This window comes from Sus scrofa, chromosome 6, assembly GCF_054392235.1.
Source record: "Sus scrofa isolate SSC_HxYL_T2T_F1_AM1 chromosome 6, Sscrofa_HxYL_maternal_Yorkshire_Landrace_v2.0, whole genome shotgun sequence".
In the NCBI taxonomy this organism is placed as follows: Eukaryota; Metazoa; Chordata; class Mammalia; order Artiodactyla; family Suidae; genus Sus; species Sus scrofa.
The window spans coordinates 63,780,990-63,796,460 of record NC_139388.1 but is presented as its reverse complement, the minus strand read 5'-3'; the positions used below and the strand labels follow the sequence as shown (position 1 = coordinate 63,796,460).

The window sequence follows — 15,471 nt, the reverse complement described above, 5'->3', positions numbered from 1 at the left end:
CATACATACAAGAAATACTTTTTTTTTTTTGTTTGTTTGTCTTTTTGCCTTTTCTAGGGCTGCTCCTGCGGCATACGGAGGTTCCCAGGCTAGGGGTCGAATCGGAGCTGCAGCCGCCAGCCTACACCAGAGCCACAGCAACGCGGGATCCGAGCAGCATCTGCAACCTACACCACAGCTCACGGCCACGCCGGATCCTTAACCCACTGAGCAACGGCAGGGACCAAACCCACAACCTCATGGTTCCTAGTCGGATTTGTTAACCACTGAGCCACAACAGGAACGCCAAGAAAGATACATTTTCTCATCCTCAATGGAATGAAACAGGCCATACATACATGAAACTTTTCTTTTTTGGTCTTTTTAGGGCCACACCCGAAGAATATGGAAGTTCGCAGGCTAGGGGTTGAATCAGCGGCAGCTGCTGGCCTGCGCCACAGCCACAGCCACTTAACCCACTGAATGAGGCCAGGGATTGAACCCATGTCCTCCTCATGGATCTTAGGTTCTAGGACCACCTCTGAGCCATGACGAGAACTCCCAAAATGGATTTTAAAGTAAAAAAAGTTGGCTGCTTTGAACTGTCCCCAGCCCCAGCCCCAGGCCCCGTGTGAAGTGCCCCTTCTGGGCCGTCCTTCCCTTCAGCCCACCCGAGGTCTCCTGCAGCCTCGCCACATCTGCTCATCCCCCTCCGCGGGGCCTCCAGGCCCCTCACTGCTCATGGCCTGACCCCACCAACCTCCAGGCGAAGGCTTTCCCAGGCCAGCCAGGGAGACGGACGGGCCCTCAGACACTCCTGGCTTGTCCTTGTGAAAGAGCCAGGAGGCCTCACTGACCATGAAAAAATGCCCAGAGCACGCTTTATGGGAGGCCTGGTAGCAGGAAGCACTCACCAAGTGTTAGCTGTTAGTACTACCTTCTGTAAAACAGGGCTGAGCTGAGAGTTAAGAGACCACAGCAAAATCAAGACACCGAAATGCATGGGAAAAAACATGTGAAGATTCACTGTCTTGGTCTTACAGAGCCAGGCCAACCAAGACGACACCCACGAGGTCGTGGAGGAGGGGCGATGCCTGACTTCAGACAAGGGTGATCCAGGGCCACGCGTGACCCTGGACAAGTCACTCTAACTGCTGGACCTCAGTTATCTCGTCTGAAAAATGGGAAGACTCCCCTCCCGCACAAGAAGATGGGCCTGTGATTCTGTTTTGTTTTTTGACTGTATCCATGGCACGCGGATGGATGTTCCTGGGCCAGGGATCAGACTAGAGCCACAGCAGTGACAACACCAAGTCCGTAACCACCAGGCCACCAGGGAACTCTGGGTCTGCGATTCTCGCCTCCGTACCGGTGTCCACTGCATTTCACCCTCCCAAGGCTCTTAGGGCCCAAAGCCGCAGCCGCCACCTCCTAGTCTGGTCTTCGCAGCAAGGTGGAGGGTCTTACCCTCCCAAGAGACATCTCTTCAAAACGCCAACCAAAAGGAAATGCTTCCAAGGTGCTGCTTATAACAAGGTTTTAATAAAATAAAATAAAAAGTTCAAGTGCTTCCAATCCCCCAACATATCCCATTCTGGTGTGGGGGAGGGGAGGGAGCCCCCACACCCCAGTAGCACCAGGGATAGCACCATGAGAAAGATGAGGTCGCACCCGGCCTCCCTGAGACCCACGGGGTAGTGGGGACAAGCCCCTGGCCACCCCCATCTCGCCCCCCCCACCTCAAACAGTTGCAGAGCTGAGAACAAACCTACCCCCCCCACGGGGCGGCGTGTAGGGCGTCCACCCCCAAGCCAGTTCCACCTCCTCCCGAGGCCTGGGCTTCTGTGGAGAAGCCACGGGGTGGCCCCCACCCCTTATGGCTTTGCTCCCTGGGCAGTAGAAGGTGGGTGGGGAAGGGAACAACTCTTTCAACCCTGAGGCTGGGGCTGGGACGGGAAGGTGGCCACAGCCAGGGCTTCCTGCCAGGGTAGGGGTGGCTCAGGGGTCAGCAGTCACAAAGGGTCAGGGGTCAGATCCCTGGGGGGTGTCCAGGCCTGCCCCCCCCTGCACTCCCCTGGGGCAGAGTTGTGCTGGGGTCGAAGGCCAACTCCCTCCCAGAGGTCCCAGAGTTCCTTCTGGAGGTGAGCTCCCGAGAACTTGGGGCAGACGGGACCAGGACGGATGCCCTCCTCTGCTGGCCTGGCCTCTGTCCAGCCCATCACGGCCCATCGCTGTTGACATCCAGGTCAATGGAGCCGTGGCTGACCACCAGCCGCAGGCGCTTGGGTGGGGAGAAGGGGGTGAAGGCAAGGGCCTGCTTGGGGATGGGGATGGGGCCTGGGGTCCTGGCAGGGGCGGGTGTGGCAGTGGCAGGCGAGGCTGAGGCCATGCGGCTCAGGTCCACCCGGACCACGTAAGGCAGCCCATAACGCCGGGCCCAGTGCCAGTCCTGCTGGGGGACCCAGCGGGCTCGGGAGGCCGGACCTAGGGCCACCAGGGCCTCCGCCTGCAGGCAGCAGTGGGGGCCACAGCCTCCCCACCGGTGTAGAGAGACACGGGCAGCACGGAGAACGGGGGGTGCCGGGGCTCGCCGGGGCTTGGGGCGTCGGCGCCTTCTGGGGCGCACCCGGAGCTGGGGCTGAGGCAGCCACTGGAGCCAGAGGGGTGCGGCATCGGGGCGGGCAGCGAAGGGCGGGGGGCACAGGGGCTGGCAGGCAGCTGTGGAGGCCCAGGGGAAGGGGGAGAGACAGGGCAGCCGTGTAAGCAAGGCCTCTGCAGAGGGCACGGCTCCGGTCAGGCCGGCCAGCCGCCCTCCACCCCCTAGGCTTCTCAGGAGGGGACAACTGAAGACAGTGAGGCCCTGTCGGGGCGACCGAGGGAAGGAGGGAGAAGGAGCGATGAGGTGGAGGAGGGCAGAGAAGGGGCCGGGAAAGGGGCAGCAGCTGATGGAGACAGGCCAGGAGGACAGGGGCCCTCCCTGTGCCCCAGGCTTACCACAGAAGGGGTCCCGGCGCAGCGGGGCGGGGTGGGCGGAGGCCCGGTGGCCGTCCAGGCCCCGCTGCAGCCGCCGCTTGGTCTCCCGGAGCTCGTACTTGTCCAGGGGCGGGGGTGGCAGGGGCTCCCGGGGCCGCAGTCTGAAGGCACCTTCGCCTCTCCTGGGGGGGGGGTGAGCAGGGAGAGGGGATGGGCCCTGAGGAGGCACTGCCAGGTCCTGGGAGCCCAGGGGCCCTTGTCCCTTACCGCAGGCTGTCCCCACCTCTCACAGGTGTAGCATTCACAGTGCTCGTTCTTTTCACCAAAGAAGCCTTCGCCGTAGAAGCAGGTTACCTCGTCGCCTGGCTCGATGTCCCGCAGCACCTTCACGCAGGCTGCGTTCCCATCTGCAGGTACAAACTGAGGGACGAGAGGCTCAGCACCCTGCCCTGGGGACGGCCCGGCTCCATCCCTCCTGGCCGGGCACCCTGGCCTCAGGCGCCCCCCCCCGCCCCCCGCCGCTCCCCGGGATGGCAGGGCTGAGAGCCCAGGAAGCGCCCTGCCCAGGGCCTGCCCTCTGCTCGTACCCCCTGACCCTCCACCCACTTCGTTGGCTCCCACCCTCCTGCAGGACGATGATCTAACCAGGCCCTGGCAGTGCAAAGGAGCCGCTCCCTCGGCACTGCTCCTCGGCGCCTCTGCCACACCCTGCCAGCCCGCTCCTCCGTGGCTGAGCTCTGCCACCTCCCCTTGCCAGGACTGTGTCCACTCCGCAGCCCCAGTCCAGCATTGCTGGCCCACGGGCCCCTCTCGCCTGCCTGCTCCTGCCTCCAAGGTCCTCTTCTGAGAGAGACAGGACGCCCGCCCATCTGTCCTTCCTCCCGTCTGTCCACTCTACTCTGTCACACACCTGCGAGTGGCCCCGGCCAAGTGGCCGGCACCTCCTGACCAGGCAGGGTTGGTGCCCCCGTTTGCCCTGCCCAGAGAGCCTATCTAGGGCCAGCCCCACATCGCCTCTCCCGCAGCTCCACCCCAAGGCACACACTAGCCTCTGCCTCCATCCTGACCTCCGACCCCGGGGACTCCAGACTCCAGCCCCCCTTGGGCCTCGCCCACCAGGGGGACACGTCCCATCCAGGATGCCCTGATGTGCCCCGTCTGCCCTCAACACCCAGGAAAATCCTACTCCTCCTTCAAAGCCTGGCTCGGGTGTGACCTCCGTGCAGCCTGCCTGTTCCGCAGCACGAGGCGGCTGGCACCCCCAACCACAGAGCCCTGCTTCCCTCTGTCCTGCCCACTGTCTGTGCCCCAAACCTACATAAATGTCAGCAAAGTCACAAAATGTGGACACGCACCTAGCCTTCACAACCGTCCCGGGGGCGGGGGGGGGGGGGGGGGCGCAAGTTCCTAGGGTTTCCCATCTGAGAAACCAGGGCCAGGGTGGCAGAGCCCGGACTCAAACCCTCGTCACAGCTTGGGGCTCCCGAGGACACCCAGGTGAGGCCCACGCCTGGCAGGGTGCACACCCGGGGCCTTACCAGGGCCATGTCCCCTCAATCTCTCCCTCTCAGGCACAGAAGGGGGAGAGGTGGCCAGGGCCAGGGGCACTTTCTGGGTTCCCACCATCACGCTGCCCCTCCAACTGGCCGAGCCCCCAGCTCAGGTTCAAAGACCAAAGACAGAAAAATGCTGCCAGCAGGTGGCAACCTGGGTCCCAGAGTGACTCGAACCAGAGCCCCTTCCTCCCACTCCTGACAACCAGGGTCAAAACACCAGCTCTGCACAGCCAGTGGGGAGAAACTGCTTCCTCGGGTGGGGAGACCCAGGACAGTTTCTGGCTACTCCCTGACCAGGAAGCCCCGCCCCCCCTTCCTGGGTCGGGGGTCCCCAGGTCTCACCTTGCAGTTGGGTTTGCAGTCTGGAGCCAGTTGCAGGGTGCGGAGAGGAAGAGAGTCAGGTCAGCAGAACCAGCAAACAGGTCCCCCAGCTCCTTGCCACACCCGCCCCACCCTCCCTCCTCCAGCCCCAACCTCCCACCCCCCACCCCCCCTCCTCCCGCCCCCCCCAGCCGGAACTCCAGCCCCACCCTCAGCCCCCTCCCCGCTCCCACCGTGGTTGATGAAGGCGGCCGGGCCGAGCCACAGCTGAGCGCTGCGCTTTCGGGTTGAGTACATGATGCTGAAGTCGTTCTCGCCGGCCCTCAGCAGCCCCTCGTCGGCCTCCCGCAGCTCCGCGATGCAGCCCACCAGCAGCTCCAGCTTCTCATTCTTTTTCCTGCCAAAAGGCTAGGCCGTGGGTCTGTGTGCAGCGCCGCCTGCCCAGACCACCAGCGTGGGGGGCAGGGGCCCCTCATCCCGGGCCTCCTGCGGGAAGGCAGCGCCAGCCCCCGCTCTCCACCTCCCAGCGCTCTCGCTCAAATTCTCCCAGGGAGGCCTCTACACCCGCCTGGGGGCGCTTCCCTGCTCCAGCACTCGGCCTGCGGAAAGTCCTGCCCCTCCCGCTCCGGGCTCCTCCAGACGCGTCCTACCCGGAAGCCCTCGCAGGTGCCCCCCCCCATCTTCACTAGACCCTTTGGCTCGTCCTTCTCCTTCGGGTCTCAGCCCAGGCCTGGCTCCCAAGAACACTCTCCAAATGCCTGGGCAGGCTCCGGAAGCACCGAACAGCAGCAGCCCTGCCACCGCCAGCTGCCTTCCCGCCAGAATGTGAGGAGCGGGTCCCACCTTGAGCCCAGCAGTGTTTGCGACTAGGCAGGGGCTCAGGTAGGGATGCAAAAAGGACAGCACAGTCCTGGGGACAAGGTCAGTCCTTTCCCAGCAGCCCCGGGAGTGCCAAGGGGACCTCATCTCCCAGCTGGGCTGTGGCAGGCAAGGGGGTCTTGGGGGCCAGGCCGGGTCTCCTTCCTCTCACTGCCTCTTCCTGGCCCGCGAACATCTTTGGGGCCCCCATGCCCTGTTCCCGCAGTGCCCAGTCTCCTCGAGAAGGGCCCGGCTTTCCTCTCCCAGCAGCCCCCGGGGTGGGGTGGGGGAGCCCCCTGACCAGCCTGGGGCCCTGGGCTGCGAGCCGTGCCCTCTTACCAAGCTCGGGTGGACACAATCTTGGCTCCGTTCGTCTCCATGGAATAACGGGTACAGGGCAAGATGGTAAAGCCACTCTCAGGCAGGAAGGCGCGGAGGTAGCGATAGATCTGGGGGAGGTGAGGGGGTGGGCGGGGTGAGGAGGTGGGGCAGGGTCGTCGGCCCTCTCTCTCCTGGGTGCTAGTTCTGCTTTGCCACTGACTCGCTGTGTGGTCTCGGGGAGCTCACTTCCCCTCTCGGGGGCCTCAGTCTCCTCATCTGTCAAATGAAGAGGTTGGACTCCATCTCAGAGGGCCCCCCAGCTCTCCTTTCCTAGGAGTCTCTGAGCCTTGCCTCAGATGGTCCCGATGGCGAGGAAGTCGGGGAGTCGCAGGGAGGGGACGCTGTGCTGAGGGTCTGCCCGGCCACTGGGCAGAGGACCTGGGACAAGCGGACGCGGTGGGGGGAGGCGCAGGGCCGAGGGGGGGTAAGGGAAGGGCTCCCTCACGTGGGTCTTGAGGGCAGCCTCCTGCCGCGGGCCCCGGCTCTGGAAGTAGTGGGCCATCCAGCCTCCCAGCGTCAGGGCCCGGTACGCAGCCTCCAGGTCCCGCTGCCTCAGGAAGGCCTCCAGCGCTGAGCGCAGGTGGTGCTGTCGCCGCAGGGGGGGCACGGGGCTGGGGGAGAGGTCACGCCTGGGTCCCAGGGCCTTGGCCTATTCCCTCCGGGCCTTCCCGGGCCCCACCCCCGCCCCCGCTCGGGGCTGAGGAGGACGGGGCCGCGGGGTGGCGGGGAAAGGGAAGGGGTCCCGACCCTCGGTCCGCCCTCTTCCAGGCCCCCTCACCTGACGTTCATCTTATGGGTGCGGAAGCCGAGGTAGGGGTCCAGGACGAGGCTGGTGGCAAGGTCGTCGTTCTCACACAGTTCCCTGGCGGTCACGCGGTCGGGCCCCATGGTGCCCCACGCACCATGCTGTCTCCGGCGGGGAGTGGAGAGGGCAGCGCAGGGGCAGGGACGGCGCCCTGGGCGCGTGCCTGCTCTGTGCCACTTGTACACTCTGCGCGACGCTGGCAAACCCTTCGGTCTCCTCATCTATAAAGAAGGGAGAAAAGCCATACTGACTTCACAGGGGCGACAGCGATGGTGAAACGCAACAAGTGCTTTTGACAGCAGGGAGGCCCCCAAGAAACGCCAGCCACCATCGTTAGTATCTGCACCTTCTCAGGCTCGGGAGCACAGACACAAACCCCCCAACCCCCTATGGACCCCCCCCTCCATGGGCACACGCAGATTCCCTGAGACCTCCATAGGCGTGCGCGCACGCGCACACACACACACACACACACACGCGTGTGCGCACGCATGTCCCTACTGGCCCGGGAAGGCTGATTAATTGGCAGATTGGGATAACCCTAAAGGCTTAGTCCTGCAGGAGGTGGGAGTCAGGGGGGACCCAGCTCCATCTCCAGCCCTCACCAAGGAAAACGCCAAGGCTTCCTGCCCTGCCAGAACTGCTTGTTCTTGCACCCACCCCCACTCTCTGCTGGCCTTGGCCTCCACCCCCCTCCCCAGTAGCCCTTGGGAGTCCTCAGAAGGCTCTGGGTGAAACCCCAGGCAGCCTGGGGGGGGGGGGTGAGGCGAGGGAGAGCAAAGGAGGGATCCCAGCACCTGCTCCCTCTCCAAGGATTCCGGGGGAGGGAGGGGCGCAGAGGACAAAGCGGGGGAGGGGGAGAGAGAAGGAACAGTATGGAGAAGCAGAAGAGGCCCATAAAAAAGGAGGAGAAAGACAGGGATTAGCCAAAGGCAACAAAACAAGCCTCCTAACCCCCACTGCAGAGGGCCTGCGGGGGGGGGGGGCCCACACCATGGTGCCTCGGAATGGGGGGTGGAAGACAGACTGGGAGCTAGAGCGGCTGGGAAAGGGGGTCGAGAAGACACGAAGGCTGGGGATAAAGAGGGGGTGCCGCGGGTGGGCGCTGGGACAGAAAGGAGGCTACAGAGGGGCATGTGGGGAAAGAGAAAAATGGACACTGTGGGGTGGGAGCTGGGGCAGAGTGACGGGCCAGCGTGCCTGCAGGAGGGACAGAGGCCTGCGGGATAGCTTGGGGATCCAGGGAGGACCCCAGAAAAGCCAGCAGGGTGACAAGGGGGCCAACGAAAGCAGAGAAGAACCTGCAGCTCCGGGGAAGAGTCCTGAGCAGGTCGAGGGGGGCGGCTAGGGGGTCCAGTACAGGGCTTGGAAAAGCAAACAGGGATGGGGAAGTCCTAGGGAGCCGGGGAGGAGCGTAGAACGGCCTTGAGGAAAGAGCCTGGGCTCCAAGGAAGGGCCTGGGTAGGCGGTGAGAGTGCAGGGGAAGGGCCTGAGGTCCAGAGGGAAACTGGGGGAAGCAGACAGGGGCCTGCGCAAGACGGCGGTGGGGGGGCTCCAGCGGCCTGGGTAGGCGGTGAGAGTGCAGGGGAAGGGCCTGAGGACCAGAGGGCAACTGGGGAAGCAGACAGGCTCCTGGGGAAGACTGGGGGCTCCAGGGAAGGACTTGGCTAGGCGGTGAGAGTGCAGGGGAAAAGCCTCAAGTCCAGGAAGGGGAGGAAGAGTCAGCGCAGAGGGCGAGCTGAGGGTCCAGGGAAGGGCCTGGAGCGCGAGAGCGGGGCCGGGGGAAGGCCCGGGGCTGCGGAGAGGGCCCCGGGTGAAGAAGCACGGGGAAGGGGCTAGGCGCAGCGAGCACCCTGAGGCTCGCCGAAGGGCGGGGAGACGTGGGCGCCTGGACACGAGGAAGGGCCGGGTGGGGCGGGGGACAGTCGGGGCTAGGGACGACCCGAAGCCAAGGCAGCGCGGGGCGGGGGCCGAGAAGGGGCTCAGAGGTCGGGCCCCGCGCCGCCCCTCACCCGCTTCTCCTCCTCCTCCTCCTCTGGCGCCCGCGCCGCCGATGCCACCACCTCCCACTGCCTCTTCCAGCTCTCGTCAGACACGGTCGCCGCGCCTCCAGTCGGCCCCGCCGGGCCTGCCCCGCCACGGCCACCGTGTCCTCCCATTGGCCAAGGTGGCCGCCACTCTTCAGTTGCTACGAAGCTCGCGCCACTCCTATTGGCCAAGATCCGCTCTGGCCCTCCCCGCCCGCCCCCGGCAGTGCCCCTACAAAACCCCGCCACGCCCGCCTTGCCGTCAAGCGCCGCCAACTGCGTCCAGTGGACGCCACTGCTGTCCTTCATCTGCTACCATGGAGACGTATCCCCGCCCACAACCCGAAATCGACGCCCTCATTGGGCAAAAGCGCCGTCCCTCCCGGCAAAACTCCGGTTTGGGTCGGGTTATTCGGGTCCTAGGGGAAAGAGGGCGGGTTCCGCCGGCTTCAGAGCCCGCGTGTGATTGGCCGGCCTTGGAACGACTCGTCCTTCCATTGGTTCAGGTCTCCGCCCGTCACCTTAGAGTCGCGACCTGCCTATTCTCTTTCTCTGGTGAAGCCTTTCGCCACCGGAGGGAGAAAGCAGGGGCAGGCGGGAGGGGGGGTGAATGCGCGCGCACCTCCGTCGCCACGCCGGGAGAGGACCCTGGTTGCCAAGGCGACAAAACTTTATTGACAGCCCTGCCGGATACAAAGGACTCTTCAATCTCTCTTCCTCCCTTTTGGACCCCAAATACCCTGTTTAATTTTGAGTATCCACATTAACACTCTGTGAGTGAACAGGTCAGAAAGAGGGCGATGGAGAGGTGGGGGTTTTGGAGGAAGCCCTGGCTCGTGGGGCGCTCCCATGGGGCACCCCCCTCCCCTAATTGGAATCACCCCCCTGCAGCAACCCTAGAGGCAAACATAATTAGCAATGCATCATAATTAAGCCCGGAATAATAAGTTCCACAGTTGGATCAGAAGGTCTTTGTTTTGCTGACTGCCATATATCCTGTGCGTTTGGAACAATGTGGGGCGCAGAGTAGGTACTTCGTGTATTTGTCCTGGAGTCAATCAATGTATGACGCTGGTTTCTGCGTCCCTTCGCTGTGTGACGTTGGAGAAATGGTTTGCCCTCTCTGGGCCTCAGGCTCACATCTATAAAACAAGAACCACACTGGTCCCTCTTTGAAGCGTCCAACTTAACACTCTCCTAAGTGTCCTTCATCCGTTCGTCCAGGCTCCCACCCTCTGTTCTTACTATTCCTTCTGCAACTGGGACGACTCCTGGAACTGAGACACCCCTAACCCAGACACCCCCTCCCATAAGGATGGCTACAGCTCCGGAGGAGAGAAGAAGCCTCACCCAGAGCAGGGGAGCCAGCAAGCTGAAAGGACCCTATAAAAAGCTCGGCTCTTCGGGAAAGTTCTATGTACCAGTATATCTGAACGTTGAAAGTGCAGCCCATCTATCAGCGGGTGTACATCCTAGAGAAACTAAAAAATGTGAACAAAAATATAAGCACACTAATGCTTGCAAGAGTGATGTTTGTAACGGTGAAAAACTAGAGACGGCTTAAATGTCCATCACATAGGGCATGAATAAATGGATCCTGGCATAGTTTCACAGGGAAGCACCATACAGCCGTGAAAGTGGTTGAACTAGCACTCCATATATCAACCTGGACGACCCCAAAGCATGCTGCTAGTTGCAGAAGTCTTATGTAGTCGAATGCAGGAAGTTTTAAAACGCATAAAGCAGGGTTTGCGTGTGACACGTGTAATTCCGCGCAAAAGTGCATGGGTACAGCTAAGCGACCGGGGCAGGAGCAAGGGCTGCGGATAGCCCTAGTAGCGACCCCTAGGGGCGGAGGGGAAGGCATGCAATCAGGGAAGCTCCTCGGATCTATGTGTAATTTGTTTTGTTAAGCCTGAGGTGGAAGCCGTGAGTTCTGTATATTCACTGTTCTTTTTCGACGTTTCAAAAATATTTCGAAATGCAAATAAAATTTTGACTCATCAATGCCACTTCCAGGGGTTTATTCTAGAGAAATAACTGGACAAGTGTTAAAATATTTATATTTAAAGATGTTCGTGGATTTCCCTCGTGCCACACAGCGGGTTGGGGATCCTGCGTTGTCACTGCCACGGCTTGGGTCCCTGCTGTGGAACCAGTTCGATCTCTGACACCGGAACTTCCACACGCCTCGGCCCAGCCAAATAAAGAAAAATAAATTTAAAAAATTTAAAAATTAGTCATTTTTAAATCAAAAAAAAGTTTCCGCCTTGTTGAAAAGCAGAAAAATAGGAAAAACTGAAATGGTCAACTGTAGATTCGTTGAATTACAAGATGGAAAAACTGCAGTACCTAACAGTTAACTGAGCTCTTAGGATACCAGTTACTTTGCACATAGAACTGTGAGAAAGAGGCTCTTTTTATCCTCGTTTTACAGAAGCGCAGAGTGAGGCTTACAGAGGGGGTGTTACTGGCCATCAGACTACAGAAGCCGTACTCTCAACCCTGGGGCTTCACAGCCCACATAGAATCCTGCAGGTTCTTGACCAATAAATGGCTTCATAAGAGGAAACTTGGAAGGAGTTCCTGCAGTGGCTCAGCTGAAAGGAATCTGACTAGCATCCATGAAGACCCAGGTTCCATCCCTGGCCTTGCTCGGTGGGTTAAGGATGCAGCGTTGTCACTGCTGTAGCTCTGATCACTGCTGTGGCACAGGTTTGATCCCTAGCCCAGTAACTTCTGCATGCCACAGGCATGTGCAGAAAAAAAAAAAAAAAAAGGGAAATAGGTATATCTATATAAATGATGGGGGAAGGACGTGGAGAAAAGGGAACTGTATGCACTGTTGGTGGGAATGTGAACTGGTGTACCTGGTATGAAAACCGGTATGGATTTTCCTCAAAAACTTAGAAATAGTATTATCATATGTTCCAGCAGTCCCACTCCTGGATCTATACCGAAAGCAAATTAAGTCACTACCACAAAGAGGTATCTGCACTTCCAAGTTTTTTGCAGCATGATTCACAAAAAACAAGACATGGACACAACCTAAATGTCCATGGACAGGTGAATGGATGGAGAGGGACAATGTGGCATATGCATGCCATGCGATAGTCCTCATCTATGAAGGAAGAGGAAAGCCGGTCATTTGCAACAACATGGATGAACCGGGAAGACATCCTGCTAAGTGAGATGAGACAGACACAGAAATATAAATACCGCATGACCTCACTTAAATGTGGAATCCAAAACACAGGCAAAATCCTAGAAACAAAGAGTGGAATGGTGGGGACCAGAGCTGGGGATGGGCGGGGAAGGGGCTGGGAATTCCTAACTCATTACTCGAGGCTCAGCGAGTTAAGAGCCAGTCTAGGATGCATGAGGATGCAAGTTCAATCCCCGGCCTTGCTCAGTGGGTTAAGCACCCGGCATTGCCACAGGCTGTGGCGCAGATCGCCCATTCGGCCTGTATCCAGCGTGGCTGTGGCTGGCAGCTCCATTGCTGATTCGACCCCTGCCCTGGGAACTTCTATATGCCGTGTGTACAGCCATAAAAAAAGAAATAAATCAATAAACTAAATGAAGTTCTGGGAGTCTAATGTACAGCATGGTGATTGCAGTTAATAATAATACATCGTACATTTGAAATTTGCCAAGAGGGTAGATGACAAGGGTTCCCACCACACACACAAAGAGGGTCACTGTGTGAGACGATGGATATGCTAATTAGCTTGGTGGTGATCATTCACGGCGCATGCGTATGTCTATCAGCGTGTTGTCACCTTAAGTATACGCATTTTTTTTTCTTTGGCTGTAACCGCAGCATGCAGAAGCTCCTGGGCCAGGGATCAAAAGTGCACCACAGCAGCAACCTGAGTCACTGCAGTGACAACACTGGATCCTCAGCCTGCTGTGCCCCAAGGGAACTCCCTAATACAACACAATTTTTTTTTCACAATTTTTTTTTTTTTTAAAGGCCACATCCACAGCCTATGGAAATTCCCACGCTAGGGAGTCAAATCAGAGTTGCAGCTGCGGGCCTACACCACAGCCACAGCAGCACAGGATCCTTAACCCACTGAGAGGGGCCAGGGATCGAACCCAAGTCCTTGTAGATACTAGTCAGGTTCTTAACCTGCTGAGCCATGACAGGCCCTCCCACCATTTTTGTCAGTCTTAACTCAGGAAAGCTAGAAATGAAAGAAACAGGGGATGAGGCATTGTCTCTCTCTTTTCATGAATTACTTGTGTAATCGCAAAATGTATATATAGAATAAATAATAAGAAGTACAAATGAAAATGTGTAAGAGAATAAAATGTCTTACAAGCCATGTATTAATTTATATACATATTCCTAAATCGAGATGTATATACCTACACATATGGACATGTACACACACGTCTGTCTATTTTTCCTGTGACATCATCACATGCTCAGTATTCTTCTTCTTCTTCTTTTTTTTTTTTTTTTTTGCTTTTTAGGGCCACACCCCGGGGCCTATGGAGGTTCCCAGGCCAGGGATCGGGTCGGAGCTATAGTTGCTGGCCTACAGCCACAGTCACAGCAACTCAGGATCCCAGCCGAGTCTGCGACCTACACCACAAACCCCACAGCTCACAGCAATGCCGGATCCTTAACCCACTGAGCAAGGCCAGGGATGGAACCCAAGTCCTCATGGATGCTGATCAGATTCATTAACCGCTGAGCCGCAGCGGGAACTCCCATGCTCCGTATTCTGCAGTGGACTCATACGCTGGCAGCCAGCCCCCAAAGTGACTTTCACTCTTCAGTGGCCTCTGGATTCACCCCCTGTGTCACTTCTTCCCCGCAGATGACGGCAGAGCTGTGTAACCAATGGGGTGTCGCAGATATGATGGCAAGTCCATGGCCAGGTTATCAAAGACCGCATTCTCTCCAGGATCACTCGCTCCTCTGGGGGAACTCAGAGGTCTCTGCGGCCGTCTGGGAGAAATCCGTGTGCCAGGGCTGTGGCCCTGAGGCGTCAGGCCAGCCATCGGTGAGGAACTGAAGCCTCTTGCTAACAGCCTAACAGTCATGGGAGGAAACCACCCTGGAAACGGCCCTCCAGTCTCTGCTGAGGGTTACGCCTGCATCCAAGCTGCTTGACAGCAACCTCAAGAGAAACCCCAAACCAGAACCACCCGGCCAAGCCGCGCCTGAATTCCTGACCCGCAGAAACCATGTGATCTGATAAATGTTTATTGTTGTCCTAAATTATAGGCAATGGATACCCACCGAGATTAAAATCCGATGTCCTTACAATGACCCCCGTTATTCCTCTGATTGTATCACGGACCATTCTCTCCGTGGCGCCCTCTGTTCAAGTCCCACCAGCTTCCCTGCTAGAAGCCAAACGTCCCAAGTGTCTCCAGGGCTCTCCCTGCGGAGCTCTCTGCCAGGAGAGCTCTGCCCACTGGTGGCTGGAGGGTTCATGCTCTCCCCTGCTCCAGGTCTTTGCTGCAATGGCGTTTCCTCAAGGAGATCTTCCCCGTCCGCCCTGCCAGGAAGAGCCCACCACCTTGGCCACCCCGTGACTGACTCTGCTCTATTGCATCACAGCCCCAGGACCAGCTACATCATGATGTGTGGGTCCCAGAGCAAAATGACAATGCAGGAGTTCCCGTCGTGGCTCAGTGGTAACGAATCCGACTAGGAACCATGAGGTTGCAGGTTCAATCCCTGGCCTTGCTCAGTGGGTGAAGAATCCGGCGTTGCCGTGAGCTGTGGTGTAGGTCGCAGACGTGGCGTGGATCTGGCATTGCTGTGGCTCTGGTGTAGGCGGGCGGCTACAGCTCCAAATGGACCCCTAGCCTGGAAAGCTCCACATGCCGTGGGAGTGGCCCTAGAAATGGCAAAAAAAAAAAAAAAAGATTTCATTGGGAAGGGGTCCCCCCCAGGTGGAGAGCACAGGGTGAGGGAGCCCGGCAGAATGGCTCTGACACGTGGCTCAAAGTCTCTGATTTTACAGGAACAGGCTTAGTGTCCAGATCGTCCCTGGCCTATCCTCTTGCTCAGCCCATACCTGCTCTGGCTCAGGGTCCTTCCTGGAGGCATCTCTCAGCCAAGATGGATTCCCACCCCAAGGATCCTGGGAGGTTGGTTGTCTCTTCCCTCCTATTGGCCCCTCCCAAGTCTTCAGGGCAGCAGCTGTTCCTTTTCATGGCCAAGGTGGGCAGTTTCAATCCATGGTCATCTAACAGCACCAGCAGTGTTCGTTTCTCTCAGAACCTTCCATAGCTCCCCAGGACTCTCAGGATAACATCCAAGCTCTTTACGGCATCTGGGAGCTTTGGGTGCTGGCTCGTTTCTCCTAGTGGGTCCCACCCTCTAGAACCCAGCAGATGGCCCACTAAGGGACATGGCTCTGCAGCTGGCTCTACGGGGCCTGCATCCTTAGCCACTGTCGCCACTGGCCTTGAACACATCCTGAGAGGAGCTCAGGCAGAGACTGGGAGCGAGGCACTCTGTGCACTGGGAAACCTGGCAGTACAGGCCTTCGGGTCGCTAGGTATTTTGAGGAGACGATTTTATGAACCCAATTCTTGCATC

The 15,471-nt window shown here is 58.9% G+C and overlaps 1 protein-coding gene across 2 annotated transcripts; it reads right to left on the bottom strand.

The window, feature by feature from the left end:
* Positions 1–1,499: 1,499 nt before the first annotated feature.
* Positions 1,500–8,983, bottom strand: KMT5C (lysine methyltransferase 5C). Of its 2 annotated transcripts, XM_021095006.2 has the most exons (9): positions 8,886–8,983; positions 6,847–7,094; positions 6,514–6,679; positions 6,027–6,136; positions 5,063–5,226; positions 4,851–4,870; positions 3,236–3,372; positions 2,974–3,134; positions 1,500–2,697 (listed from the first exon to the last, which is right to left on the bottom strand). In XM_021095006.2, the coding sequence occupies exons 2-9, from the start codon at positions 7,092–7,094 to the stop codon at positions 2,198–2,200; spliced, it is 1,506 nt and encodes a 501-aa protein (XP_020950665.1). In that variant the 5' UTR covers positions 8,886–8,983; the 3' UTR covers positions 1,500–2,197. The 2 variants fall into 2 exon arrangements, with proteins under 2 accessions (XP_020950665.1, XP_084818267.1); XM_084962141.1 differs by lacking the exon at positions 6,514–6,679.
* Positions 8,984–15,471: the final 6,488 nt, after the last annotated feature.